Source organism: Oikopleura dioica, chromosome 1 (genome assembly GCF_907165135.1).
Source record: "Oikopleura dioica chromosome 1, OKI2018_I68_1.0, whole genome shotgun sequence".
Taxonomy (NCBI): Eukaryota; Metazoa; Chordata; class Appendicularia; order Copelata; family Oikopleuridae; genus Oikopleura; species Oikopleura dioica.
In genome coordinates, this window is record NC_137291.1 from 6,890,509 (window position 1) to 6,915,414 (window position 24,906).

Here is a 24,906-nt window from a genome sequence, read left to right on the forward strand (position 1 = left end):
TAAGTAATAAATGTATATTTTATCAAGAAAAAGAAAGGAGAATTACGAAAAAGTTCTAAAACGCTCGAGATTCTTTTTTCCTCGCCTTGCAAAAATTTATGCAGCGCGTGCCAAAGAATGGAGAGCTTTCACCTCGGAGGCTTTTTTATTTAGAAATTCAGGAGTACTTTATTTTCTAGGTCAAAAACGGGAATAATTGATCAAGATGTACAAAAGAAACTTGAAAAAATAATGGCTGAGGGAGCTATTTTCATCGATAAATCCTGTTATTGATAACTAAAAATACGTTGTTTTCCGCGATGTTTCGATTAATTATTAATTGCAGCAGCAGGTAATTAGCTTTGTTGAACATATTGAAACGAAATTAATAACAGTGATAAAGGCAATTGCAAAATCACAATCGTGATTCTTCGAATGCTCTTTTTTCTTTTTGTTTTCCAGTTCCAAGTTCCAAGTTGGCAGGACAAATAGAATTAGGTATTAAGAGCTTTTTAGTTCCAATGATCATCTTTTACTAGTAGAGAGGATGGCTGCTATTGTTAGTAAAACTCGTACTACGAAGAGCGAGCCAATGGTGGAGCTCCATATTTGCTCCCCTGGTCGCTTTCGATGGAGGAGGAGGTGGAGGAAAAGCGCCACGGGCAGAGCGCGGCGCTCGCCTGACGCTGAATGCGCTGATTGGGCCCAGTACCCGAATTCTCCAGCAGCGAAATAATCGCATAAGGGATGAGACCTACCAGCACCACTCACGCCAGCCACTTCACGTTGCACGACTAAGTCAATAGTGTCTTAAATCTCGAGTCCGCATTGCAATAAAGCACTCTATCTGGAGATTATAAACGACGACCAACTCTCTAATTAAGCTATTCTGACTATTTATAAACCACTACTTTATAAACCAGTCTAATTATTAGACTCTATTTAGACTCTAATAGCCATTTTTCACTTTTCAAAGTAATTTGAAAACAGAAGATTAAACAGGAGGAAGGTCCTTAAAATTAACCTTACAAATGTATGAGCAAAGAAAATAATCCGCCAAAAATAAACAGTTTCTATCAAGGCTAGCGCACTTTTTTACGCGAAAATCACAGTCTTAAAAAGAAATAGCGCGGTAGAATAGCAATTAAAAAACTGCAAAAATGAAAATTAAAAAAAAATGCTCAAATATTTCTGAATAAAAAAATATTTTTCATCAAATCGATAATTTTTAAATGGAAGAAAATCAAGGAAGAGAATCAGCCATGCTCCGATTTTTGAACTTACGCCTTCTTTTTTCATAAAAACGGCTAGTTTTTCATTGAAAGAACAGAAAAAATAATTGAAAGAGAGCAGGATAACAGCTTTGTATGACCATAAGTCTAATTTTCAAATTGACCTGAGATAGTAAGGGCGCATACTTATCACATTTTAATGCCCCTTTGATGTTACCATCGAATACAGATGGTACAAGCTTCTAAAACTAGTTGACATGTTCTAGATCTCGATCAGGGCTCCCCGGCGCTGGCTCTTTGGCGCCCTCCGAGTAAGCGCGAGTCGCTTCTCTTTCTCTGACTTGGTACTGCTGAGCTCCAACACTTAACCCTTATTGCGCCCTTCAGAGATTGAAAAAAAGAAAGAGCTTTCTGAAATAACGAAGATCCGCCTTTTTCAAACACTGAAGATCATAAATTGACGAATTAAGGAACTCCGATAATTTGTTAGATTTTGCGTCAAAAAGAGATTAAAAAGAAAACGACTGAATTTTAAAAAGGTATTTATTCAAACAAAAAAGACCTTCGCTAGACCCCATAAAAACACCTATAAACAGGTCCTGAAGAACATTTGTGTAGTAAAAATGCATCATTGCTGTTGTTTATTAGATAAAGCCCCTTATCTTCGTTTTGAGCCGACTGTAACTCATCACGTTACTGCGATAAGCAGCTCGAATGTTTCTAAAATCATCGTAGGAAACAACCCATTTTTCTAAATAACAAAAAAATATTTCTAAAAAGAGCTCGCACTACCTCATCTTTTCAACCCTAAAATATTCACTGTAGCAACCCTTATTCAAAAATACATCACGTCAGACGAAAGCTTCTAAAAATACATTTCGCTAAAAAATATTCTACGCTCCAAAGCTGCAACACAGTTGTTGAGACTTCCTGATTAAAAGTGCACGTTTAAACTTCTTCCTGGTTGCTGTAGTAAACAATAAATTACGTTGACAATGTCTTGTTCAGCAATTCTAAAGGGCGCACCAGTAGTTGACCCATAATAGATAAGAATATTGTTCGGGTTATTTTGAATACCGCAGAATGAATTTCAACTCGGTCGGTTTCAAACTTTCGAGGAAGAAATATTTCAATAGACATGTCACATGTACTTCAATTAATCTCGACCTCAAAGATATTTTCAAAATAAATCGTCCTTGACATAAATTGATAAAAACCATTTTAGCAGGAAAAAAAATATAAAAAATGAAAATTTCAACGTTGATGTCCGCGACAGTAGCCGCCCAAGAAGGATGTTTGATCATGGAAGAAGCTGCCAATGGATGGAAATCTTTGACCTCGCCAGATTATCCTAAAAAGTTCAACCCCAACGCTGAATGTGTTTACAGGTAATTACAGTAATGAGCTCACGGGTGGGGCGACGGAATGTAGAACGCGTTTTGGTGGGTTAAATTGGTCGGAATTCTTCTCCATAACGGGCAAAAAGGAGGTTAAAAAAGGAGATAAAGCTTCATTTAAGGCGATCAGAAAATATAAATATTTGAAACTTAGATTCTTTAGATCCAAAAATAGGGGTTATAAAGGGCGTTTTTATTGTTCAAAATTTTCGTTTTTTCACTCTTGCCGCGTCAACAAGTAATTAAGGGGATCGCTTAATATATAATCGTTGATGCTGGGAAACTTCTAAGAGCTTCAAATACTGGATTTTCTTAGAGCAAGCTCAAATAATTATAAACTGTGTCTTGTGACGCTTGTTGTTTGATTCAACAAAGTCTAAATCATCAGCCAACCTCTGCGAATAAATATTTAACTGGCGTTAGTTCCTCAGTCCAAACAGCCCTTCCCAAATCCTCCTTTATTCGAGCATCTTCTGACTCAATCAATGTTTCGCCATGTTTTGTGAAAAGCGGTCGAAAATAAAAGAATTTCTAAAATTTAAACTTTCACTCTTTTTTAGAATCACGGCGCCAGAAAATGAAAGAATCGAACTCGAATTTGTCGATTTCTTGCTTTTCAACAACCAAATCGAAGATTGCGCTGCACAAAGTTTGACCATTAGAGATCCTCTTTCTGATTCTCCGATTGGCAAATACTGTGGAAACACGAAGCCACCAAATTACACAACAATGGGCAACTCCTTGTTTATGGTTTTGGACTCGAATACAGATGGCGAATACAAGGTAAAAGGAATCTTAAAGAAGGAACTTTTCAAATCGTCATTAAGGGTTTCCACATCAAATACCGAATCCACGGTTCTTCCCCCAAAATGGCCGTCGAAGCCGCCGCCAGCGAAAACCCCCGACAAAAACTCTCCAAGGGAGGCAACATGAAGAGCCAGCGCGAGGCACGTCCCGGCGAGTTCGGTGCCAAGGTCCTCGCCGCCGCGAAGCACCTTTCGCTGAAGAACGCCGCCGCCGCTGCTTCCGAAAAAGGTGAAATTGAAGCGCAGCTTCTCACTCAGGCTAGTGGCTTGACATTTCCATTTTCGAAAGGGCTGTGGCAACTTGCTGACCCCAAGTGGGGCGGCACGAATGCGCAAGTGCCCACGTAATACTGTAAACCGAAAGTGGCTACCGATGGAGTCACCTTTTTCGATGACCTTTAGGGTCTCATCCCGCTGTAGATTATGAAATTAGCGCACTGAGACGTAATCCCTTCAGCACTTTCTAGTGATTTCTAGGAAAAAAAAGATGACGCTTTGCTTGATTTTTTACAGCTTTATAAATAGTTGCATGACTCGTAAAAATAAAGATCCGAGAAAATCTAAAATGGAAAATGAAAAACAAAAAATGATAAGCCTCGACAGAATGAGGTAAACCACCGACGTCGTCGTCAGGTGAACCGAGGATATGGCGGTCCACGCGGTCGCGACTACAACGACTATCAATACGGTTCTACCCCTTACGGTACAATCAGACTCACGAAAATATATTACTCTTTGTCGGTGGTTTTTATTTTTGATCGCGGTCGACGAATTCGTCTCGCGAAACAACAAATTTTGAAACATTTCAAATTTACTGATCGAATTTCGGGATCAAAGGAGATTTTCCTTTCCCATTTCTTGTGATTACTACTCGTTCCCAATCGGTGTGTTCAACCCCTGCTTGCTTTCGCTTTTCTCCCCGCTTAACCCCAACCCTAGGCGGTCGAGGTGGAAGACCAGCTGCTCCATCGGGCCCCAAATGCCGACCCGGCTTCCCCTGCCCCGGCACCGAATATAACCCCGATACCGCTACCTCAAGCTCTACCAAACGCGAGATCAGATGCGTCGGCGCCAATTGCAAGAAGGCTGGGGTAAGTGTAAGAATCAATCACATTTGCAGTCCGTACAAGTATCACGGTTGTGAATCAGAGCACATGAAATTCACTTCCTTTGAGTTTGAGATTTTATTTTTCCTCTTTTCAATTGAATATCATGCTCTCACGCGCTTATCATTATTCTAAACAATATCCTAGTCTGGAGGTAACTCCAACTTGATCCACGGATTCGTCTGGGTCATTGTCATCGGCGTCTTTGGTGCTATTGGTTGGTACATCTACAAGACCTACTTCATGGAAGACGAAGAGGCCAAGAAGAAGGCAGAGGAGGATGAAAAGAGACGAGAAGCCGAGGGAAATATTGGCGCTGCTACTTTAGGAATGGTTACCTTTTCTTCATAACAAAAAATTACAAGCTTTTTCTTATGAAAAAAAAAGATCTTTTTTCGAAGAGATTTTTCACTCGTTTTTTGTGGACAGCTTTTTAAAGGTAACCCAGCTGCAGCACGCGGCATCGGAGGTGCTCCAGCCAAAGGCTTCGACGCTCCACCACGATACGAGTCATGGCAGGACCATGCGCAGCCCATCAGCGAGGCCAAGTAAAAACGCTTTTTGGACCAACGATGCATTTTCACACACAACCGTGCAGCCCCCCAAAATGTGACCTCAAGATGGACTTGCTTGATTTCATCCCCCCTGTACTATAAAACCTACCTTTCTAACAGTCGACAACACTAACACAAAACAACACAAATATGCGGCAGTTTTTACCAATATCAAAAGTAGCGTCACCAGGAAAAACTTGAAAATGAGCGAAAATAATTCACGATTACGGCATTTTTCCCGTTGATTTCTGTAGTTATGCCGTAAAGTGATGCTCAAAACCTACCCGGTGGCGCTAGAAAATGCCAATACAGTCAAGAGACAACTGATTCTGACTACTGACCACTGTAAATTTATCCAATGGAGTAAAAACGTCACTTCTGCCATCTTTCATCATCTTATAATTTGTCAAAAATAAATAAGAAAACAACTGAAAGAATCGTCTTGTTCTCGTTTATTTTGCCTAAGGAAGTGAAGGTCCCGCAGGAACTTACAGGAAGAATTTTTTGTCTAAAAGGTCAGAGCTCGTCGTTCAGCTTTGCATTCGCGTTTTTGAGAATTTCCTTTGTTTTGTCATTTCTGGTCATCCTCTCGCAAGTGACCCCGTTGCCTGCTGGAAGATTTGGGTCCACGCCGTTGTCCAAAAAAGACTTTAGAACGGATAAACAAGTGCGTCTAAAACCAAACAGGGACATGCAATAATATGGTTATCCGTGTACCGATCCTTGTACAGTTTGAGAGTGGCGTTCTTCACCTCCCCAGCAGGCCCTATGAAAAGGAGCGTAACCGTCTTTGTGTTCAGTTCCGCTGATTGGAACTCCATGATCCAATAATGCCTTTACTTTTCAAGATTTTTTTAAGTGGACACGTCACAAAGATGTTACCAATTTAACGCCCAATTAGTAGAAACCCTTTCCTAGTTCTGCTCTGCCCTGGAAAGCCGCTCCATGCATAGGCGTATAACCATCCATTTCGGGTACAGTAACATCCGCTCCCAATTCAAGCAGGGCCTTGGCGACTTCCAAATGACCGCCCAAGCAGGATGCCATCAGGGGCGATTGAAGACTACCCAGCATTTGCTCGTTGATGTCTTGTCCAGCAGCGATGAGTTCTGGAAGTTGCCCTTATGGTAGCTGAAGATGTTTGCTGACCTCACCTCTTACTTTCGCAGCGTCATTCTCCATCACTGCTTTGAAAATTGGCTTGTTTGCGGCGACGAGACTTTTTAAACGATCAACAAAAGCCTTTCAAAAACAATACGGCCCTTGATTTTGTCTGAACTGAACCTGGACATCAATACTGCAACTTTCACCATGGTACTATCTCTGCTTGTCTCTATAGAATTCTAGTGAATAGGAAAACACAGATAGAGCTTTGGTATGAAATCTGACTCCCTCCGGGCACTTCATCTTGCAGAGTTACTCATTTTTGATGGATTATTTTATGATATGATCTCTTATCATTGATAAGTTATCAATAACGATAAATGTAGGTTTCCATACACGTCCGTTCCATCACATTATATATTCTTGTGATTTTTATCATGATCAACTTTCTAAACGCAATTATGCAACCTGCACGAAATAAGAATAAATACTCAAGAGCTAAGCGCAAACTTGGCAACTTGGCAAGATTTTAGAAATAAATAAATAAAATTAGTTTATTCTATTTGGAATCAGAGGTTTTTTCAGAAACAGCCAAGCTGGACAATGCTTGTAATTCTTTGTTATAAGCTTCTTGGAAGGCATCAGATTCGATAGTACGTTGGTTTTGTCGCTTTTTACGTCCCCACATCCACATTCCAACTAAAAATACGATCAAAATGACCTAATTTCGAAATAAGGTTTTTCGATGTAAAATCGTAATTCCTCGGATTTCGGCGTGACGGAACTGCAAGACAGACCCTGGTCAGTTTCCTTGAAAGGCTCATCTACGCCCACTTACGGATTATAAAAGCAACGGCCCCAAGACCGATATTAGCATATCGCCTGACATTCGCGTCCACTTCTGCACCGGCGCCCAGCACGCTCGGCACTTTTAACTTCTCCGACTCGATGTTAGACAATGTCTCTTTCAATGCGTTTCGGCGGAGGGCTTGGGATTCGCGAAGGCTGTGTTCGACGTTGTGCTCGAAGTTTTCTTCGAATTTCGCTGTTCCAAGAAATCTAAACTTGTTTCAACACTCATTGATTAAAATGAATAAATGAGGGTGAAAATTTTCATCTTTATAAGCGCATATCATGCGCCATCCCTCGGGGACGTCTGGTTTGGTGGTCCAGGACGAGGCATTTAGGAAATCAGTCAAGATAGATCCGGTCAATGAGCTCGAATCTCACTAAAAGAATCATTCTTCTGAGCGAAAAGTCGAAAGGAGGAAATTTTCTTCCTACGATTTGGTGATTTAGTCCTGGGCAATGCCCATAACTTCAATCGCCCCTATAGAAAAACCCTAAATTGACAAAAGAGCTTCCACCAGCTCCTGAGGTTCTTCTGGGTTCCCCATACAACGAGGATGAGGATAATAGCTAGTCCGAAGTCCCACGCCTCCCAGAAGTTTTTGATATTTTACCTTGGCTGTTCTTTTGCTTCAGCATAAAATTCTTTCTCCAGGCCTTTCGCTTTGTCCAAAAGTGTTTCTATATTTTCCTCCTCTGGATCTTGCTGTTTTTCTAACTTGAGGAAAGCCCCATCTCGTTGTCTTTTCACTTCATCAGTTTTCTTTTTGAAATCCCCGCGACGGTACATTTTCAACTTGACATCATAATCAATTCTTCTACTTGGATGCGACAGCGTCTTATACGCATCTTTTCTACTGATGGAAATTAATTTATCTCAATAACCACTTCAAGGAAAAAATTGAATTGACCCGTTCCACCAGTACCCATAATAATCATATTTTGATCTAAAATATCATCGACCTCTTTTTCGCTTTGGGAATTGAGGTTGATTTCTGTCTTCGTGAGTTTGTCGTAAAACGCCTCTTCAATCTCAGCATGTGTCGCCGATTCTTTGACCCCGAGGACGGCGTACCACGTGTGTCTTTTTTTAGGTCAAGAGAGATCTTGGAGATGTTTAGTTTTCTGGTGCTGACGAGTTTAGGAACGATTATAAAAGGATTGAAGTAAAAAATAGAATTCAAAAAAAAAATGAGACTTGTCGAATAACTTTGTTATTCTTTACTTTGTCATTACGAATGAATCATTAGAAAATATCTTTTTTTAAATAAAATGCAAAATGCACGTGGAATATGCTATGGAAGTACATTACATGATTCCGAGAATCAATCTGACTACATCTTTTGAATCAACGAAAGAAAAAAACGTCCGGCCTATCCTTAATTCATCATGTCTTCTGTTCAATGTTGCTGCCAAATTTCGTCGCAGCGCTGAAAACCTCCCGAAGACACGAAGCATCTAAAATGAAACAATAATATGTAGTGCCAATTCATCTATCGTTGCCTCTGGATTATACTTAAATACAAATATATTAGAAATAAATAAGATGTCATATTTTATACATTTCCTCAAAAAGCAATACTATTCGTTTCAAACGCTTTGCGTCTCAAAATACTTTTCAAATCTTCAAGTGGCGGCAAGGCGCTTTCAACGAACTTCGCAGGCTCAATAAAAGCAGGAGCAACAAAATCTGCAGATGATTTTTGTGCGTTTATTTTCGCAGCCTCTTCAATAATTATTTTCTTTTCTTCTGAAGTGAGCCGGCGGCGGCGAAAGATACAGCGCTCTGGCTCGACAGAGGTGAAATAGAAGAATATCAGTGGCAGCGCTAGAAATAAGGACATCACTCCGTTTTGGCAATAATTTACCGAAAGCAATGAACATCATTCTTTGCTGCTTCGTATTTGCCGTTTTATCGACTTCGTCCATTTGCCCGACTTCGACCATCGCTTCAATTTCTTCCAGCGAGTAATTCACGTGCGTCACGACTTCCCTCGCATTATTATACACATAAATATTCTCCTCTCTTTCTCCGATATTTTCAAGTTCTTCATCTTTCTGCGGGATGATCAAATTTCGATTTTCGAAGTCATACGAAGACCGCAAACTTGGGTCAAGGAGTGTTTTCTCGATTTTGCGAAGAAGAACTTGTGCTTTTTTCGATTCAAGCGAGTTTTCAGAGTTTTCTTCGGAAGATATGAGTTCTTGGAGTTTTTGATCAATTGCGGTTTTTATCGTTTTATCTGTTGCGTGGTAGTCTATTCCTAGATATGCGTAGTAGCGTTTGAAGGGTTGATAATTATATTTGAAAATAACAAAGGGAAGCCATTATTTTATTCCATTTTCGGGAGAGATACCCTTAACTTAGGGTCCTACCTTTGAAAATGAAAGATTCACAAAGTAGAGACCCTTTATCTTTTGCCAAAAAATCCCTTGCCAAAATTCATATGCAACCCTAACTAGAATTTCTCTGACAACTTCTGATAACCCTCAGATATCTGCAAGCTCTCGCTAACCTTACGGACATCTGAAAAAATAGCGTTTTGTTTTTTTCCAAAATAGGTGTTTATTCATATATTTTGAATTGCATTTTTCGATGACAAGAAAATAAAAAAGAAGGTAGTACGAATGTTTCCTATTTTGTGAGATTGAGATTGTTTGAACGAAATGTTTTCGTAGCGGGAACAAAGTAGAGATAGTATTTTTCGATATATACAGAGAGAGAGGCCATTATCTGGCACTTTCAGGGGTCAGTTGGGGGTGGGGATAATAGAGTATTTGGAAAAGAGGGGGATAAGAAGATGCCGCTGATAGTTACAGTGAAAATATGCTACAAAGAAAAAATCTGTTATTTTCCTATCTGTATTTGAGGATTAATTTTAACCCCTTTGTACCGCGAATGTTGAGACAGTGCTCCTGATAATAGGAGATTAAGTCGGGAACAGACGGAAACTCAGCTTGGATAACGCCGCCACCGCCGATGTACCAATGGCCAGAGTCTGATTTTTGAATAACGAGATGGAGCACGCCCTGGTCGTCGGTCATGACAGAAATGGAATACCACTCCGGGTTCTGGGTGTTGCGGCGGACGACGAAGCTGCCTTCGATTTCGTTGTGCAAGACCTAAAAAGTGGATAGAAAGGGCGCTAAATGTGAGCTTAAGGGGGTAGAAACAGCTTTTGCCAAAGATGGAATACTAAAGATTTTTTCTAAGATTCTGAAAGGCTAGGACACAAAGAATTAAAACGCTATCAAAAGTTACCCCCTTACTATGTTGGAATGTCCTTTAAATTGCCTTCAAAGTTGGAGTTTTGCGAAAAATTTTTAATTTTCGAAGTTTATCGAGGCTTAAAATCATGAAATAAAGGGTTGAACGCCGATGAGATAGATTTGTTTGGATCATGTTATCATCGTGAATAACTTAGGTAGGACGATAACTTAAGGGTATCACGAAAAAATTCTGTTTCAAATTCAAAATTTTGAAAATTTGTTACAGAAGTTGCAATCGAACTCCAAGTACTATCATTTTTTATGATTACGCAATTAAAATCATAGATGCTCCTAGAAAAAGGGTTAAAGTATCTTAAAATGAAAAAAGAAATTCTCGGTTAGTCACATGTCTCGAGATAATCGTGCTTGAAAATGGGCGAAAATCGGGATTTTCGACGAGATGGGTTGATGTTTCGCTCTCTACCGATAAACTGGGTAAACAAAAATTAATTTTAAAAACAGATGCTCTTAGATCTAAGATAAATCTAACTAAAATCGAAGAGAGAATTCAAAAATCTAAGGTTGGCTGAGCTCGGGCGCTGTTCAAAAATCGGCTTTTTTCAAGAAAGCTGTTTCTACCACCTTAACGTACCTTTTCGGCTTCGTGTCTCGTCATCGTCGAGCGATAATAATCCATATTATCGAGCAACTCGGCCTGCTGTGACCTTGAAGAGGAAGTCTGGTTTCCCGAAGAATGACTCTTATCGCTCGCACTTGATCGACCGGTCGAACTCGAGTGGCCAATGTTGTGCGGCGCCGAGTACTTCATTACCGGCTCGATGGCGTAAATGTCGTGTTCAGCAAAGTGCTGCAGGTTTCGCATCATTGTCGATTGCATAACGGGACGTCTTTTATTTTAGAAATTACAAATTGGCTTTGGTCAGATTTTTCTAGGCTTACCGGTGGGGGGATGGGGACTTGTGGCCGGCGTTGGGCTGGTGTCTGCGCATCCCAGACGAATTTCTCTGCGATTTCGATCTGGCCATTGGAACAGGAGGCTGAATGACATTCCTCTGACCATACAGTAGGTCATCTAGCGACGTCGAAATCGAATCATCTTCAGAAGAATATTAGGTTAGCTATGAACTGCGCTTGCTGAGAAATCTTACCCGTCTGACGGAGTAATTGCTGTAGATACGCGGATGAGCCAACTTCGCCCGATTGATTTCGAGGTTGCGAATCTTGTCGTTGGTGGAAGACGAGCGGACTTTCGGCGATGATTGGTGTACATGTGCTTGGAATGTGATCGTAAACTACCTCATGCCTCAGTGAGTCGTGGGAGCGAGCTGAAAAGATTAAGAGTTACTAGATGCAGGAGGAAAGATGCATTAGGTTAGATAAGATTCACGCTTGTGCAACTTTTGCATTGAAATAATATTAATTAAAGCACTCCTTGTTGTTTTCAAAATGACAAAGTTATTCAATCTTACCCGGACGTAATGGAAAATTGGAATGAAGAGAGGGTGGGTGCAAGTTTTGAGGATTTCCATGAAGAGGATGATTCGTTGGGCTTTGAATTTGATTGGAATAGGAGCGTTGGTGGTAGATTGGATTATTGTGTGATTGAGCGACTGATGGCTGTTGCGATCGGGGATTTTGATTGTTCACGAAGGATGGGTCGACGACGAGGCGTGGATCGGGCTGGAAATTCGCACGGTCGTTTGAACGCTAGAATGACTTTGAGGAGCAGAATAAAAGAGGATGGTCTTACCCTGGAATTATTTATTTGAGGAGGTCGATACATATTTCGATTTTGCGAACGGCCAGATTGTCCTGAAGAGTGTGAAGAAAGGGTGGAAATGGTTCCAGATGCGCCTGAAACCGTCGTTCTGTCATGTGACCGAACCCAAGGATCATCATATGCTTGCATAGGCTCCTTTTTCGGATGAAGCGGGCCGCTGGGGATGAATTCGCAGCCATTGTCACCCCAAGGTTCATCGTAGTTGCATCCTTGCGCGACTGGCTGATCCCCTGGCCTGGGTCGGGAGAGCTGCTGCGATTTGAGCTTCGCTTGAGCTTGGCGATTTTGATGAGCCGCAGTAAGATTTGCATCCCAAGGGTGGTCGTAGTTGGACATGCACTCGTTCGGATTCACAAAATCGATCGGGTCGACGTAATCGTCGCTAAAAGCCGTTAGTAAATTAATTATCACTATTCTATATAAAATGGTCGCTAATGGAACGGACAGATGTCAATTCGTAGCTGTCAATTGTATTAAAAAGTCAACTAGGGAGAATTAAGAAATACTAACGATATAAATTATTTATCAAGAAACAAACTGGTCCTACTGTGAGCTGTTACTGTTGATCTTAACTTACATGAACTGAATCGTTTCTTTCGGCGACTGCAGCCTTCTACTAAGCCTCGGGGAAGCCATCTTCTGGAATGTTTGAAAATCATCGCTTCTTGCAAAATCCAGACCGCCATTACTATCTTTATCTTTCTTCTTTCTCCCTGAGCTTCGATCTTTTCCGCCTCGATTGAAAAACGCAGATATACTTCGCTGGAGTCCGTTCGGCATTAGAATCAGAATCGAACGCGATTCAATTTACATTCTGAATCAAAAAATTGAAATCAACAAGGAGTAGAAAAATAAACTTTAAATTATGGGAAAATATAGAAATAGAACTTCCGGAAAGATAAAAAATAGAAAAAAGAAACTTCTTTCGTTTCCTATTCAAAAAGACATGGTCGGGCTTCAACTCGCTCGTAAATTTCATTGAGACTCTTTCGATACTCAATTCTTCGTTGCAAGTCGTTCTTCTTCAGCTCTTCACGCGTTTGCTCTAGAATGGACATTGAAGATGGCTGTTTACGCTGCTTTCTGGGCTTACTTTGGCTACGAGTGTTTGTTTTGCCTGGAATGGACTTCCTAATGGCTTTGGCGCGGAGTCGCTGAGCACGGCGTTTTTCGAGTAAGTTTTCGTTTTCCTTTTTTAACTCTTCTTCCATCAAGTCTATTTATCGGGTTCAAATAAGTAAATATAAAAGGGTTTTTCTGAGTATTCGACCGAGATAAGTTATCTCAGATAACAAAAGTCTTAATCTACGAATATCCGATGATGAGAAATTTTATTCAATACACAGGAAAATGATTAATTAAGGAACAGTAATCGTAGTTACCGGTAGATATTTCCTTGCTCAATCTGTCAAGAAGATTAATTTGATTTCGTTTTCATTTTACGAATAAGTTGCCATCTCAATCTACGAATTTTTATACTACCAAAAAGCCCCAGAAGAGGGCGCTATCTAAAGACTCTCCCAGCTGGAGTGACCCACTATCAACACCTGAAATCTTTAAACTAGGCGGATAATATCAGCCTGATATAACTAAGACAATCCACTGTTCTTTTTTTTTTATAAGAAACCCGGGTAATCTCAATGTGAACCCGTTTTACCTAAAGTATGCTTGACAAAGTCTCTGCGGCGCGTGAAGCTGTCGTTCTCTCTGATGGGCGGTGCCTCCGGGGAGAAATTAATCTTTGTTGCCTTGAAGACCTTTGAATCGGGCTCTTCAGCCGCCACTAGCGCTAATAAAAGGTTCCTCATTAAATTCCAAACGGCTGTTTGTCTTTATTCAACAAAATATTTGAATAAATTCCTCTTTCTCCTTTCCATTCATAAACGCTCGAGTTTTGTTTCACTGTGTTTGAGCGCGTCTTAAATTATTTCCCCCTTGAGCTAAAACCCCATGGGGCGAGACTACTACTAATGGACTTGCCCTTGGGGGAGCGCCTCGATTAATTGCAGATTGTTGAATTACAGAGACGACAGTAATTTCTTATTACCTTTCTCTTGCGCCTTCTTTTCCGCTCGTTTCATTGAAGCAAGTTCAGGAGCAGCCGATTTCGGCCTCGTTCTCTCCCTTTCCGCCTCATCTCTCTTCTTCGCCAGTTCTAGTTTGCGCATGTTTTTCCGATGCAACGCCTTGAAATCTGGCACTGGTTTGTCATGCCGTCGCGTTTTCGCCCATTTGTCCTCGTTTACTGATCCTCTTGAGCTCGAGGCTCGTGCTGATGGAGTAGGAGCCGAGTTCATCCTCGGTGGAAGAGATGAGCATCTGAAAAAGCCTGCTCATTACTGTCAAAAGCGCATAACTATTAGTTGACTAAGCATTTTCTCTACGTGAACTGTCTCTTTTTTCAATTTGTGGCGCGGTTTTCGTGCGCTCAAGGGATGTTCTGATTCGGGTTCATTCGCATTCAGAGTAATTCCTTCCCCTGAATCGATATAATCCAAAAGGTTACTGTACTGCACATTTGCGGCATGAGAAGAAGAAATTGACGATGCGCACGAAAGATGCCGGTTTCTCACGTAATTCAAAATAAAGATGAATTAATTTAAATAACGATTTGAAAAGGTACAATTCGATGGAACCCCTAATTGATTCTATGTTTTACTTACTGTAATAACTTCTCAGCTCTAGCTCTGATTCTCTTCTCTCTGTCCGCCTCAAAATCTGCGTGGCTTTGCTTTGGCGCCAGTACTTCTGGAGCAGGCTCTTTGGCTTTGAATGACGAAGCTGAAATGAATTATGATGCGAATTGGCGAGTTTAATTATTCAACTCAAGATTCAATGATTCAAAAACGAAGCTGGAGATATTTTCTTTCAAAGTGTTCCTCGACCATTCAATTCAAAATATTCATTTCACAAATGAGCATGACATGAATCAAATCATCTCTTTTGATTGGGCTCATTTACGAGCTCCGAATTGAAGGTCAAGAATCTCCAGCTCATAAAAACCTCGTTGAATGCAATAATTTTGCATCGTTAGCGATTACCTAAGGTCTTCAAAAACGCCTCTTCTTCATCCCTCATCTCTCTCAATGCCATCGCCTTTTCCCGCTTTTTCGCCTGGTCTCGATCGACAAAGGAAGGTGCGGTAGACTTTTCTTGCAAATCTTTCATCCTTTTTTCGAATGTCAGCTTTCGTCTTGTATCGCTGTGTTCTACAATGTCGTGGTACAGGGGGTAGTAGACATGGGCAGGCACTGGGCGACAACTAAAGATTATTTTAGAGCTTTTTTTCTTTAGGGAAAATTAACCGAAACTCTTTGGAAATATTTTTCTCTTCCTCTTCTCGTTTTCTTTGCGCCTCTCCGACCTCCAGACTCGCGCTACAGTAATCATTTGTTACAGTAAACTAAGATGGATTATTTCTTGTCATACCGAGTATGTTTTGGTCCCTTGGGTCGTTTTTCTTCGCGAACAGTCATTGAAAACGGCTCAGGGACTGTAACTCGCGGTCGCCATTCATGAAGCCGTTTCTTGTCAGATTCAAAATCGGACTTGGCGTGGATGTCAACGGGTATCTGCTGCAAAGATGGATACCGCTCGAGAGTCTCTGCCAAGTTGAAGTCGCTCCACATTTCTTGAATCGTCTTGTTGTGGTCTAGCCGAGATTCTATCGGCTGATGAGGCATGTTGCGATTCTGAAATTGATTTTTAATTTCAGAGGCCATATTTTCAAAACGAGCATTAATCAGGTTAGGGTCATTGATTTCGGCTTATCTACCAATTTTCTTATGTTTTATTGAATTAAACAAATTTATTTCTACGCAAATTGCGTTCATCCCCCAACTGAGATATAAAATCAAGGGGTCCCTTCTGGTTGAACTTAATTTTTAACTGAATAAAGCAGATGAATATTATTTGGTAAGACGAAATATAGGGCCAGTTAAAAATAAGAACTTTTAATTCAATCAACTAACCTCTAAGTAAGCGTCGATTCTCAACCTTTCCAATTCCCTCAAATTCTCTTTCTGGTCCTTTTTCAAATTCTCTAGTCGGTTCAAAAACTCCTCCGAGAAATTCCCATTCGAATCGGTTATCGACATTTTTGCTTTTTTGTTGTCCGTTTCTTCAATAATTCAGATTCAGAATCGCGCAAACAGCAAATCTCACTCGCCGCAGGCCAAATTGGATTTTCGCGCTCTTTCTCTCGCTTTTTTGAAATTTCCGACTGAGCAATTTTTTGTCTTTCCAGACAGATAACCTTAATCGATGATTTATTGATCACGATCATTTCAATCAGTGGCAGTAGCGATGCGTTTTTCAGATTGGGGATAATCTCTTAGAGTAATATAATCCATTAGTAATGGGATTAGTTTGGAATAGACAGGAACTGGATGGGAAAAAGGGAACTTTTCACGAGGTATTTTTGGTCTTTTGGAATATTTGATGGTCACACAGGAAGTATAATTTTACCAGTGATAGGGTGATAAACTCGTACAGAAAATCGTTGAGATATTTGAAGAAATGGATTAAGTTCTGAAGATATTTAACCAATGCACACTTTTGGGACAAATAATTGGCAAATATGATGTTAAAATATTCAAGCTGCTATTTTGATATTCGCCTGAATTTTGGTCCACAATCAAAAGGTACTCTGGTAAAAATGACGTTTTTTCACTCTTTCTCAACTCAAGGACGAAAAAATATTTGTCCAGCAAATGTCAAAATCAAAATTGATTGCTTCGCTTTTTTGCTTTTTTCAATATTTATTTTAAAAACAGGCGCGAGAAGAAGATACTTTTTTTTTGAAAGAAAGTCAATGGAGAAAAACTGGCAAGGAGTAACACTGGCACATAGAGTTCCGGAATCGTACAGTGACTTGAGTACAGTAGCGAGTTCCGGAATTGAAGCTGCAGAAATCTCCCAATTTCGAATGTTTGAAATCATGGAGGAGCATGAAAATGACATGAACTGGGGGGCTGGAAGACGAGTTGAACTTTTCGATAAAAGAGAACTTGAGAAAGAGATGAGAGAAAATCAGAAAAGCTTTTAAAGTTTTCACATGTAAAGACGAGTCGAGATTCGGTCAGAACTTCATGAGCTCAAAGTAAAGAAAAGAGAAAAAGAAGAGAAGTGCAGATGGTGAATCTTTGTTGTAATTTCGAGGAGCTCAGACGGCGAAGCAAGGCTGCATTTCCGCTGGGAGGTTGTTGATGAACTGGCGCATTCTTACGTTGAACTAGAATAGAATAAAGTTAGGGGCTTGCTGCTTGAAACAAGAAAATCTACCTTGAGTGTTTCCTCCAGCCGTCGTTCAGCTCTTGAGGCTTTTGTCTCGAGCTCGATGCACTGTTGTTGCATGTGAATGATGAGCTCCTTCTGCGTCTGCGTCTCCGAATGAAGCTCGATCAGCTTCTTTTGAGTGTTCTCCGTCCTCAGTTTTGCGCGTTCCCGGCTTTTTCGCACGGCGATGTTGTTCCTTAACACTCCCATGAGTCCTTTTAAATCATTGTTTTCTGATTCCAATATTACAATAACTCGTAATATGAGGAAATCGAAGGCCGGGCTCTGATTATATACCGAGAAGCTAATAATAACGAGCGTGGGTGGTGACGGTAGGGTGAATTTCGAATGCATCCGGCATTTCATGTTTTCGAAATTACAGGCTTAGAGTCCGCGAGACAGTCAAAATTGAGTCTTGTCCGGCAGTCCGTGTGTATTGCAATTATCTGTCTTACCGTATTCTTTTCTTTCGGTAGGCGTCCGTCTCAGCCTCGCATTCAAGCGTTTGAAGCTCCTCTTCCTCTGATGACTTTCGTTTTCGTCCTCGACGGGAGGTCTTCTTTCCGATCAGCGTTTCCAAATCGACGTGGTCGTTGCGCAAAATCTGCTCTACTAAATGATTCGTGTCTGCTTGATGAGGCAATTGGAATGCTAAACGATTTTCAATTTCTTAACTTTTAGGACTAAACCGATATTGCGAAAAGTTGGAGATTTTGAAATCAAGGAGGAATAACTATCGTTCTTTTCTCACCTTGTTTTGGCTTGTCGTTTTTGGGAGGGCAAATCGGTGATGTAACGGTGGAAACAGGCTCCGTCTTTGTTTGTACGTCGTTTTTGACGTTCATTGTTGTCGGTATCTTAGGAGTGTAAGTCTAATTATACAGACGAGGTTTCTTTCAAAGGTGGTATTTTTTTCTTACCGAATAAGGAAAGAGGTATTGATGCTTTGGGTAATCCCTCGCTTTTGAATAGTCGTATTGGATGACTTCCGGGTCGGATGGAACTGCTGGTGGTGGGCAGTGATACGCATTTACTGCTGGAACTGAAGCTGCAACTGCAGTTGGCATTGGTGGTGGTGGGTAAGCAAAGTCAGCGAAAATCTCCATTCTAAAAACGGACTTGATTACCAGTGAGCTATTTTATGCTTATCCACGCAGCTGTTCAAACAGAAATAGTTTTGAAAACATTAAATCCAGAACTAGCCGTGGACAGCATCAACCCTTCGATTTGGGGATGCCAATGCACTTCCTTGATGTCTTGCTGGCCCTGATGCACAAACAGTAGCTGTGGGGGCACTTCCGGTTCTTCACTGTGTCCTTCTTTTTCCACCGCCAAGTCCCACTGAAAAAAAATATTGCTCAATTATTTCTCAAGCTTGTTTTTGCTCTGTCTGATGAAGAAGTCATCTGAATGGGAAGAGGATCATCCGAGCATTTGGCTTCACCTCATGCCATATTTGGCATAAGTAATGTTTGCCCAGGGTTTTTAGGAAATTCTACGTTTGCCTCTGACCCCCTTTACTTCGGATCATCATAGTCTGTTACGCTAAATGTTGGCTGCATTTTTATTTGTGCAGCGTGCAGCTCGCGTGCTTGGAAGAACCCTGTGATGAGTTTTAAGTGATACCTGTGTGACTTGGTTGTCTTCTCCCGACGCGGCGAACACGCTTGAGTCCTGAGGACACCACTCCACTGACGTAATCGGCCCTAAACTCTCAGTCGCCGGTCACTAGAGACTGTTACTCTACCTGAATGATGCTTGAAGTGAGCGACGCACTCTTTGGACTGAATCTGCCTCAGATCCCAAACTTTGACAACTCCGTCGTCTCCACCCGATACAATAAACGGCTCTTTTCGATTCCAACTAGTTATACAAAATGAACAACGCTGATGCAATCATTGCCTCATTACCTGATTCCATTAACGTCTAAACTATGAGCATTTTCCACTGCTATCATGCACGCGTTATTCGGTTTCGCTCGAATATCCCAAATTCTGATTGACTTGTCTGTAGAACACGATGCAAAAACTACAAGAAAGTGAATGTTCTGCTCTTAAAAATCCTCCTGTAAGTACCTGATGCTTCCATCGGACTCCACTGAATATCCTCCACTGCAGCTTGGTGTCCAGTGAACGAGCTTTGATTTACATTCCAATCCGTTCCATTTGGCGCCCAATGATGGATGTTTTTACTGTTATCTCCTGTTAGCAAATTTCCTAAAAACCAGGGTTGAACAAGACGTCTGTCTTGCGTCTTACCTGGCTTGGTTAGCGACCAGTCGAGCGCGTATCCCTCGGCTCGGTAGCCCGAGAAGGTGAATAGCGGCTTTAGTGTTTTCTGATGATTACTGAGAAGGAAAGTCAAGTTACTGAATTTTCAGAGCTTTTACCTGATGAAATTGCTCATTGCATGCTTATCATGCGTCGCCTTGAGCTGCTCAGCCAGATCCCAAACGTGCACCTCTGCTCTTTCAGACCAGTTTGCACAGAGCACGCGATCGCCTGCATTCCATGCACGGACGCGATTCACCGCGCCTGCATGTCGCACCATCGCCGCGCTCAGCACCGGTCGTTTTTCTAAAGAATTCGTTTTATCGGTCAAATTCCGCAATGAATTTTATCCGAATTTTTCTCGAATAGCGCGTGTACCAAATAACGTGATGAAATCACGAAGCTTTTCGATTATATAGTCGGCTAATATGCCTCAGGCACGCTATAATGGGGAGCTAGATCAATTAAATCCATTGCCAAGGGTTTATCTTAAATTCTACTGAATAAAAATTTATTTTCATAATCAAATTTTGCCTAAAATTGACTTTACGTCATACTATTTCGTAATATCAATGTTAAACTTTCCGATTCTAGCGTAAAACGCGGCGTTTCGGGCCCGTGTTGACTTTGGGCACACATGGGGGTTGTAGCTAGTTATGGGAAGCACTGATTTTGAGTTAAAAATGTAATAATTTCAATAATCTTCCGCACATTTCAAAATAATTTCCATCTCAATCGTGATTTCGATTACGTAACCCTAACGAACCTAATAGCGAGATTCATGGTGCTTTTCGTAACGAGGGAGCTTTACTTGGCCCCAGGGCCGTGTCTGCTGCCATGTAGGTGCATGAAAAGCTGTTGTATAATCCTCCAAACGCGGCAAAGACGTTCTTGTTTATTTGAAACGACCTTTCCATAGGTTCAGAAGACGATTCTCCGTCTCTGAGACTGAGGATCGAGCGTTATTATAGGCGATACGGGTGGATGGGTTGAGTATTCAGCACCCTACTTATGCATAAACGCGCCTCGGATCCATTTTAATCCGTAAATTATAGAGAGAAAACTACACTCAAATCATGTGGAAAGAGAGAATATTACCCCGCATGATGGCAGTCAGGGGCTAGAAAAATAGGCTCAGATTTATTGAAATCTGTTACATCAAAAATATAAACAAAGTAAAACGAGGGGAACCTTCTTACTACCTTAGATTTACAAAAGCAAGTCTATTAGACTAGAATTTCTACTGGACTAGGTACTAGATCGTTATAATAGTCGAAAATAAAGACCGATTATTTCAAAAGAATTTCCCAACCTAGCTATTTTTGATGCTTACCTGGATCTACAGGAGGTTCTTCTTCGTCATCGTCCAAGTCAATCGGCTCTTCTTGTTCGTGCATGTTCGAAAGCTTTAGGACAATCAAGTGATCTCGGGCAGTTTGCGAATTCGTTCCGGCGACGATGAAAGTAGTAGCTGGATAGGCGCCGTTCGAGCGGTTGACATCGTCGGAAATGATGTCGAAGGAAAGACATGGAGCGCCTGTTTGAAATTCGTGGTATAATTTGTAAGCGCTAGAATCGTTCTATAGAGGGAAAAAGCAGTTTTCTCACCTCTCGTCTCTGACCAATTCTTCGCCTTCTTTGAGCGTGTGTTTTCCAGGAATAAATGCTTCTTGCGCGACTTTGTTTTTCCCATTCGAACTGGACATTTCCTCATCGTCGTCTTCTTCCTCTTCCTCTGAGCTTTCATTTTCTTCGTCTTCCTCTTCTTCTGGCATTGGCGGTTCCAAGTCCATGTGTTCTAAGTCGCCTTTTTCGATTCCGTCCATGATTATTTTGAAATCAACTCTGAAAAGAAGATTGCTGGTACGACATTAGGAGAGTTCAAGAAAATTTTAAAGCAGACTAAAGTCTAAAAATAATTTATTTAAAATATACTATCTGCTGCAGCAGCAGACGGCAGACGATATTTATCGTTTTTATAGATGAATTTAGAAAACTTTTTGCATCATAGTGTACTCCTTATGTTAATGCTTCATTTTAATATTTTATTATTCATCAAAAATCATAAAATAAATCTTTTAATAATTTTGAGTTCAAAATTTTTGACAGTAAGTTACAGCGTAAACTTTTTCAGAACAAATCTTCAGACCCGGATTTAAACGGAATGGTTAAATTGAATGGTGATCGACGATTTCAAATAACTCGTTCAAAAATTTTTTCTAACACCCCCTTTTTTTGTGCTCATTTGAAAGAGCGTGAAAAACTGGTCCAGAAAATGCTGGTCTTATCATCGGTGACGTCACAAGTGGCGCGCGGGCGCCCCCTAAATGTCTAATTAGGTCAATTGCGGGCTACGCGATTTCTCCGGTCATGCATATCGCACATGCATGGTTAGCATCTAGAATTGATCGTCGTGAGCAGGGCTACATGTCCCGGCCAAAATCGTCAAAATCGGACCACGTCTTCACCAGCTGGTTGACCGGCAAATATCTCAAAATGACAAAATCACTTACTTTTGATAAAGGCAACCTACCGATGGAAGTAGGGGGTTGCCCTGGACTCGAACCCGAATTTCTGCCGTATTCGGCCACTTAGTGCCGGAGGACCTCCCGGACGACTCCTCTGCTGGAAGAAAAGCTGCTGGAAGACTAATATCAAAAAATATAAATACAAATAAAATTTAAAGCCATGATTGGCTAGTAATTGCCGTATTCAGCCACTTAGTGCCGGAGGACCTCCCGGAGGACCGCTCTGCTGGAAGAAAAGCTGCTGGAAGACCAATTTTTAAAAATAAAAATACAAATATAAAGCCTGGATTGGCTAAATATTGTCTAATAAGCCGCATTTAGCCACTTTTTGCCGGATGACCTCCCGGAGGACCCGCCTACTGAAAAACCGACTGCTGGTAAGCCAATATTTAAAAAAAAATAAATAAAAAGCCTTGCAACATCTGGCAAAACTCGATCACTTTAGTTCATAAGCCAGTTCATACTTTTCAATCAGACTCAGAGCGAAGCCGACCCGAAGGGGAGGCCACGCCCGTTCAACCTTTTCAATCAGAGTCAGGGCGAAGCCGACCCGAAGGGAGGTCAATCCCGTTCATTCCTTTCAATCAGAGTCAGGGCGAAGCCGACCCGAAGGAGGCCACGCCCGTTCATTCTTTAAATCAGATTAAGGGCGAAGCCGACCCGAAGGGAGGCCAATCCCGTTCATTCTTTTCAATCAGAGTAAGGGCGAAGCCGACCCGAAGGGAAGGCCATGCCCGTCCATTCTTTAAATCAGATTAAGGGCGAAACCAACCCGAAGGGAGGCCAATCCGTTCATTCTTTTCAATCAGAGTCAGGGCGAAGCCGACCCGAAGGAGGCCACGCCCGTTCATTCTTTTAAATCAGAGTCAGGGCGAAGCCAACCCGAAGGGATGGCAACGTCTAATCTTTTTATTCAATAAGAGTCAATACGAATTTGATTGAAGAAGTCTACGCTGGTTCGCTTTCAGATTTTTGTAAATCCCGAATGTTAGATCTCTTGAAAACCTCCCGGATTTTTCAACATTAAAGTTAGGAGTATCTCGAAATATTCGGGATCATAAATGATGCTTCGCCCTGACTCTGATTGAATAGAATGAACGAGTGCGGCCTCCCCTTCGGGTCGGATTCGCCCTTACTCCGATTGAAAAGAATGAACGGGCGTGGTCTCCCCTTCGGGTCGGCTTCGCCCTGACTCTGATTGAAAAGAATGAACGGGATTGGCCTCCCTTCGGGTCAGCTTCGCCCTAACTCTGATTTAAAAGAATGAACGGGCGTGGCCTCCCTTCGGGTCGGCTTCGCCCTGACTCTGATTGAAAAGAATGAACGGGATTGGCCTCCCTTCGGGTTGGTTTCGCCCTTAATCTGATTTAAAGAATGGACGGGCATGGCCTTCCCTTCGGGTCGGCTTCGCCCTTACTCTGATTGAAAAGAATGAACGGGCATGGCCTTCCTTCGGGTCGGCTTCGCCCTGACTCTGATTGAAAGGAATGAACGGGATTGACCTCCCCTTCGGGTCGGCTTCGCCCTGACTCTGATTGAAAAGGTTGAACGGGCGTGGCCTCCCTTCGGGTCGGCTTCGCTCTGAGTCTGATTGAAAAGTATGAACTGGCTTATGAACTAAAGTGATCGAGTTTTGCCAGATGTTGCAAGGCTTTTTATTTATTTTTTTAAATATTGGCTTACCAGCAGTCGGTTTTTCAGTAGGCGGGTCCTCCGGGAGGTCATCCGGCAAAAAGTGGCTAAATGCGGCTTATTAGACAATATTTAGCCAATCCAGGCTTTATATTTGTATTTTTATTTTTAAAAATTGGTCTTCCAGCAGCTTTTCTTCCAGCAGAGCGGTCCTCCGGGAGGTCCTCCGGCACTAAGTGGCTGAATACGGCAATTACTAGCCAATCATGGCTTTAAATTTTATTTGTATTTATATTTTTTGATATTAGTCTTCCAGCAGCTTTTCTTCCAGCAGAGGAGTCGTCCGGGAGGTCCTCCGGCACTAAGTGGCCGAATACGGCAGAAATTCGGGTTCGAGTCCAGGGCAACCCCTACTTCCATCGGTAGGTTGCCTTTATCAAAAGTAAGTGATTTTGTCATTTTGAGATATTTGCCGGTCAACCAGCTGGTGAAGACGTGGTCCGATTTTGACGATTTTGGCCGGGACATGTAGCCCTGCTCACGACGATCAATTCTAGATGCTAACCATGCATGTGCGATATGCATGACCGGAGAAATCGCGTAGCCCGCAATTGACCTAATTAGACCTTTAGGGGGCGCCCGCGCGCCACTTGTGACGTCACCGATGATAAGACCAGCATTTTCTGGACCAGTTTTTCACGCTCTTTCAAATGAGCACAAAAAAGGGGGTGTTAGAAAAATTTTTGAACGAGTTATTTGAAATCGTCATCCTTCATTTTAATATTTTCTTCATATATTTATTCGCAGTAAGATCTCATCTCAGAATCGCAAAAACTCTTAATAAAAAGTTTTGAACTTTGCTTATTCATGCATTTGCATGTTATTTATTCAGTAAATCATTTTAGAACAGGGAATCATATAATTGTTTATCAGAAAACAAAGTATTCAAATATCGGGGGCTAGCGCTCACATTGTAACCTCTGGATTGTGCTTCATTTCATCTTCTCTTCATAATTTTTTTTATTTCATTCTTAATTTTTGACGTCAAAATCGACCATTTTTAGAAATCAACATTTTTTTTCATTTTTTTTTTTGTGATTCGCCCGGAGCGCTGCCCGAGCGAGGCTGCTATTTGCGCTCAAAGGAAAATCGAAAGCGTGA

The 24,906-nt window shown here is 41.5% G+C and overlaps 8 protein-coding genes across 17 annotated transcripts; 1 reads left to right on the forward strand and 7 right to left on the reverse strand.

Annotated features, from left to right (window-relative positions):
- Window positions 1–67: 67 nt before the first annotated feature.
- LOC145711152 (uncharacterized) lies at window positions 68–12,874 on the reverse strand. 2 transcript variants are annotated; one of them, XM_081788884.1, is made up of 8 exons: window positions 12,616–12,874; window positions 12,009–12,420; window positions 11,728–11,965; window positions 11,407–11,583; window positions 11,198–11,354; window positions 10,890–11,145; window positions 9,846–10,150; window positions 68–80 (listed from the first exon to the last, which is right to left on the reverse strand). In XM_081788884.1, the coding sequence occupies exons 1-7, from the start codon at window positions 12,816–12,818 to the stop codon at window positions 9,884–9,886; spliced, it is 1,710 nt and encodes a 569-aa protein (XP_081645010.1). In that variant the 5' UTR covers window positions 12,819–12,874; the 3' UTR covers window positions 68–80; window positions 9,846–9,883. The 2 variants fall into 2 exon arrangements, with proteins under 2 accessions (XP_081645010.1, XP_081645009.1); XM_081788883.1 differs by lacking the exon at window positions 68–80 and having other exon boundaries at window positions 9,587–10,150.
- LOC145706730 (uncharacterized) lies at window positions 1,573–5,196 on the forward strand. Of its 4 annotated transcripts, none has more exons than XM_081784167.1 (7): window positions 1,573–1,750; window positions 2,437–2,599; window positions 3,169–3,391; window positions 3,436–3,672; window positions 4,018–4,117; window positions 4,354–4,511; window positions 4,668–5,196. In XM_081784167.1, exons 2-7 carry the CDS (start codon window positions 2,457–2,459, stop codon window positions 4,869–4,871), a joined length of 1,065 nt encoding a protein of 354 aa, XP_081640293.1. In that variant the 5' UTR covers window positions 1,573–1,750; window positions 2,437–2,456; the 3' UTR covers window positions 4,872–5,196. The 4 variants fall into 4 exon arrangements, with proteins under 4 accessions (XP_081640293.1, XP_081640308.1, XP_081640300.1 ...); XM_081784182.1 differs by having other exon boundaries at window positions 4,354–4,505; XM_081784174.1 differs by having other exon boundaries at window positions 2,440–2,599.
- Window positions 5,591–6,488, reverse strand: LOC145711854 (uncharacterized). The gene is made up of 5 exons (XM_081789543.1): window positions 6,359–6,488; window positions 6,229–6,293; window positions 5,989–6,183; window positions 5,792–5,913; window positions 5,591–5,722 (listed from the first exon to the last, which is right to left on the reverse strand). Exons 1-5 carry the CDS (start codon window positions 6,385–6,387, stop codon window positions 5,591–5,593), a joined length of 543 nt encoding a protein of 180 aa, XP_081645669.1. The 5' UTR covers window positions 6,388–6,488.
- On the reverse strand, window positions 6,727–8,128 carry LOC145706703 (uncharacterized). 2 transcript variants are annotated; one of them, XM_081784136.1, is made up of 4 exons: window positions 7,954–8,128; window positions 7,642–7,876; window positions 7,017–7,237; window positions 6,727–6,877 (listed from the first exon to the last, which is right to left on the reverse strand). In XM_081784136.1, exons 1-4 carry the CDS (start codon window positions 7,964–7,966, stop codon window positions 6,738–6,740), a joined length of 609 nt encoding a protein of 202 aa, XP_081640262.1. In that variant the 5' UTR covers window positions 7,967–8,128; the 3' UTR covers window positions 6,727–6,737. The 2 variants fall into 2 exon arrangements, with proteins under 2 accessions (XP_081640262.1, XP_081640271.1); XM_081784145.1 differs by having other exon boundaries at window positions 7,642–7,881; window positions 7,954–8,127.
- LOC145706769 (uncharacterized) lies at window positions 8,339–9,304 on the reverse strand. Its single transcript, XM_081784212.1, has 2 exons — window positions 8,896–9,304; window positions 8,339–8,855 (listed from the first exon to the last, which is right to left on the reverse strand). The coding sequence occupies exons 1-2, from the start codon at window positions 8,972–8,974 to the stop codon at window positions 8,596–8,598; spliced, it is 339 nt and encodes a 112-aa protein (XP_081640338.1). The 5' UTR covers window positions 8,975–9,304; the 3' UTR covers window positions 8,339–8,595.
- Window positions 12,875–12,882: 8 nt separating the features above from the next.
- Window positions 12,883–16,289, reverse strand: LOC145711155 (protein FAM161B-like). The gene is made up of 9 exons (XM_081788886.1): window positions 16,010–16,289; window positions 15,468–15,730; window positions 15,344–15,415; window positions 15,080–15,300; window positions 14,702–14,819; window positions 14,086–14,357; window positions 13,696–13,827; window positions 13,132–13,254; window positions 12,883–13,083 (listed from the first exon to the last, which is right to left on the reverse strand). Exons 1-9 carry the CDS (start codon window positions 16,133–16,135, stop codon window positions 12,971–12,973), a joined length of 1,440 nt encoding a protein of 479 aa, XP_081645012.1. The 5' UTR covers window positions 16,136–16,289; the 3' UTR covers window positions 12,883–12,970.
- A 39-nt stretch (window positions 16,290–16,328) lies between these two features.
- On the reverse strand, window positions 16,329–18,429 carry LOC145701678 (uncharacterized). 4 transcript variants are annotated; one of them, XM_081778918.1, is made up of 5 exons: window positions 18,236–18,429; window positions 18,067–18,172; window positions 17,771–17,927; window positions 17,322–17,511; window positions 16,329–17,271 (listed from the first exon to the last, which is right to left on the reverse strand). In XM_081778918.1, the coding sequence occupies exons 1-5, from the start codon at window positions 18,419–18,421 to the stop codon at window positions 17,203–17,205; spliced, it is 708 nt and encodes a 235-aa protein (XP_081635044.1). In that variant the 5' UTR covers window positions 18,422–18,429; the 3' UTR covers window positions 16,329–17,202. The 4 variants fall into 4 exon arrangements, with proteins under 4 accessions (XP_081635044.1, XP_081635029.1, XP_081635037.1 ...); XM_081778903.1 differs by having other exon boundaries at window positions 17,771–17,966; XM_081778911.1 differs by having other exon boundaries at window positions 18,067–18,187.
- Window positions 18,430–18,458: 29 nt separating this feature from the next.
- On the reverse strand, window positions 18,459–21,430 carry LOC145701709 (glutamate-rich WD repeat-containing protein 1-like). Of its 2 annotated transcripts, XM_081778937.1 has the most exons (9): window positions 21,194–21,430; window positions 20,919–21,154; window positions 19,705–19,891; window positions 19,574–19,662; window positions 19,391–19,531; window positions 19,226–19,343; window positions 19,063–19,178; window positions 18,942–19,021; window positions 18,459–18,656 (listed from the first exon to the last, which is right to left on the reverse strand). In XM_081778937.1, the coding sequence occupies exons 1-9, from the start codon at window positions 21,409–21,411 to the stop codon at window positions 18,477–18,479; spliced, it is 1,365 nt and encodes a 454-aa protein (XP_081635063.1). In that variant the 5' UTR covers window positions 21,412–21,430; the 3' UTR covers window positions 18,459–18,476. The 2 variants fall into 2 exon arrangements, with proteins under 2 accessions (XP_081635063.1, XP_081635055.1); XM_081778929.1 differs by having other exon boundaries at window positions 19,391–19,662.
- Between the last annotated feature and the right edge of the window lie 3,476 nt (window positions 21,431–24,906).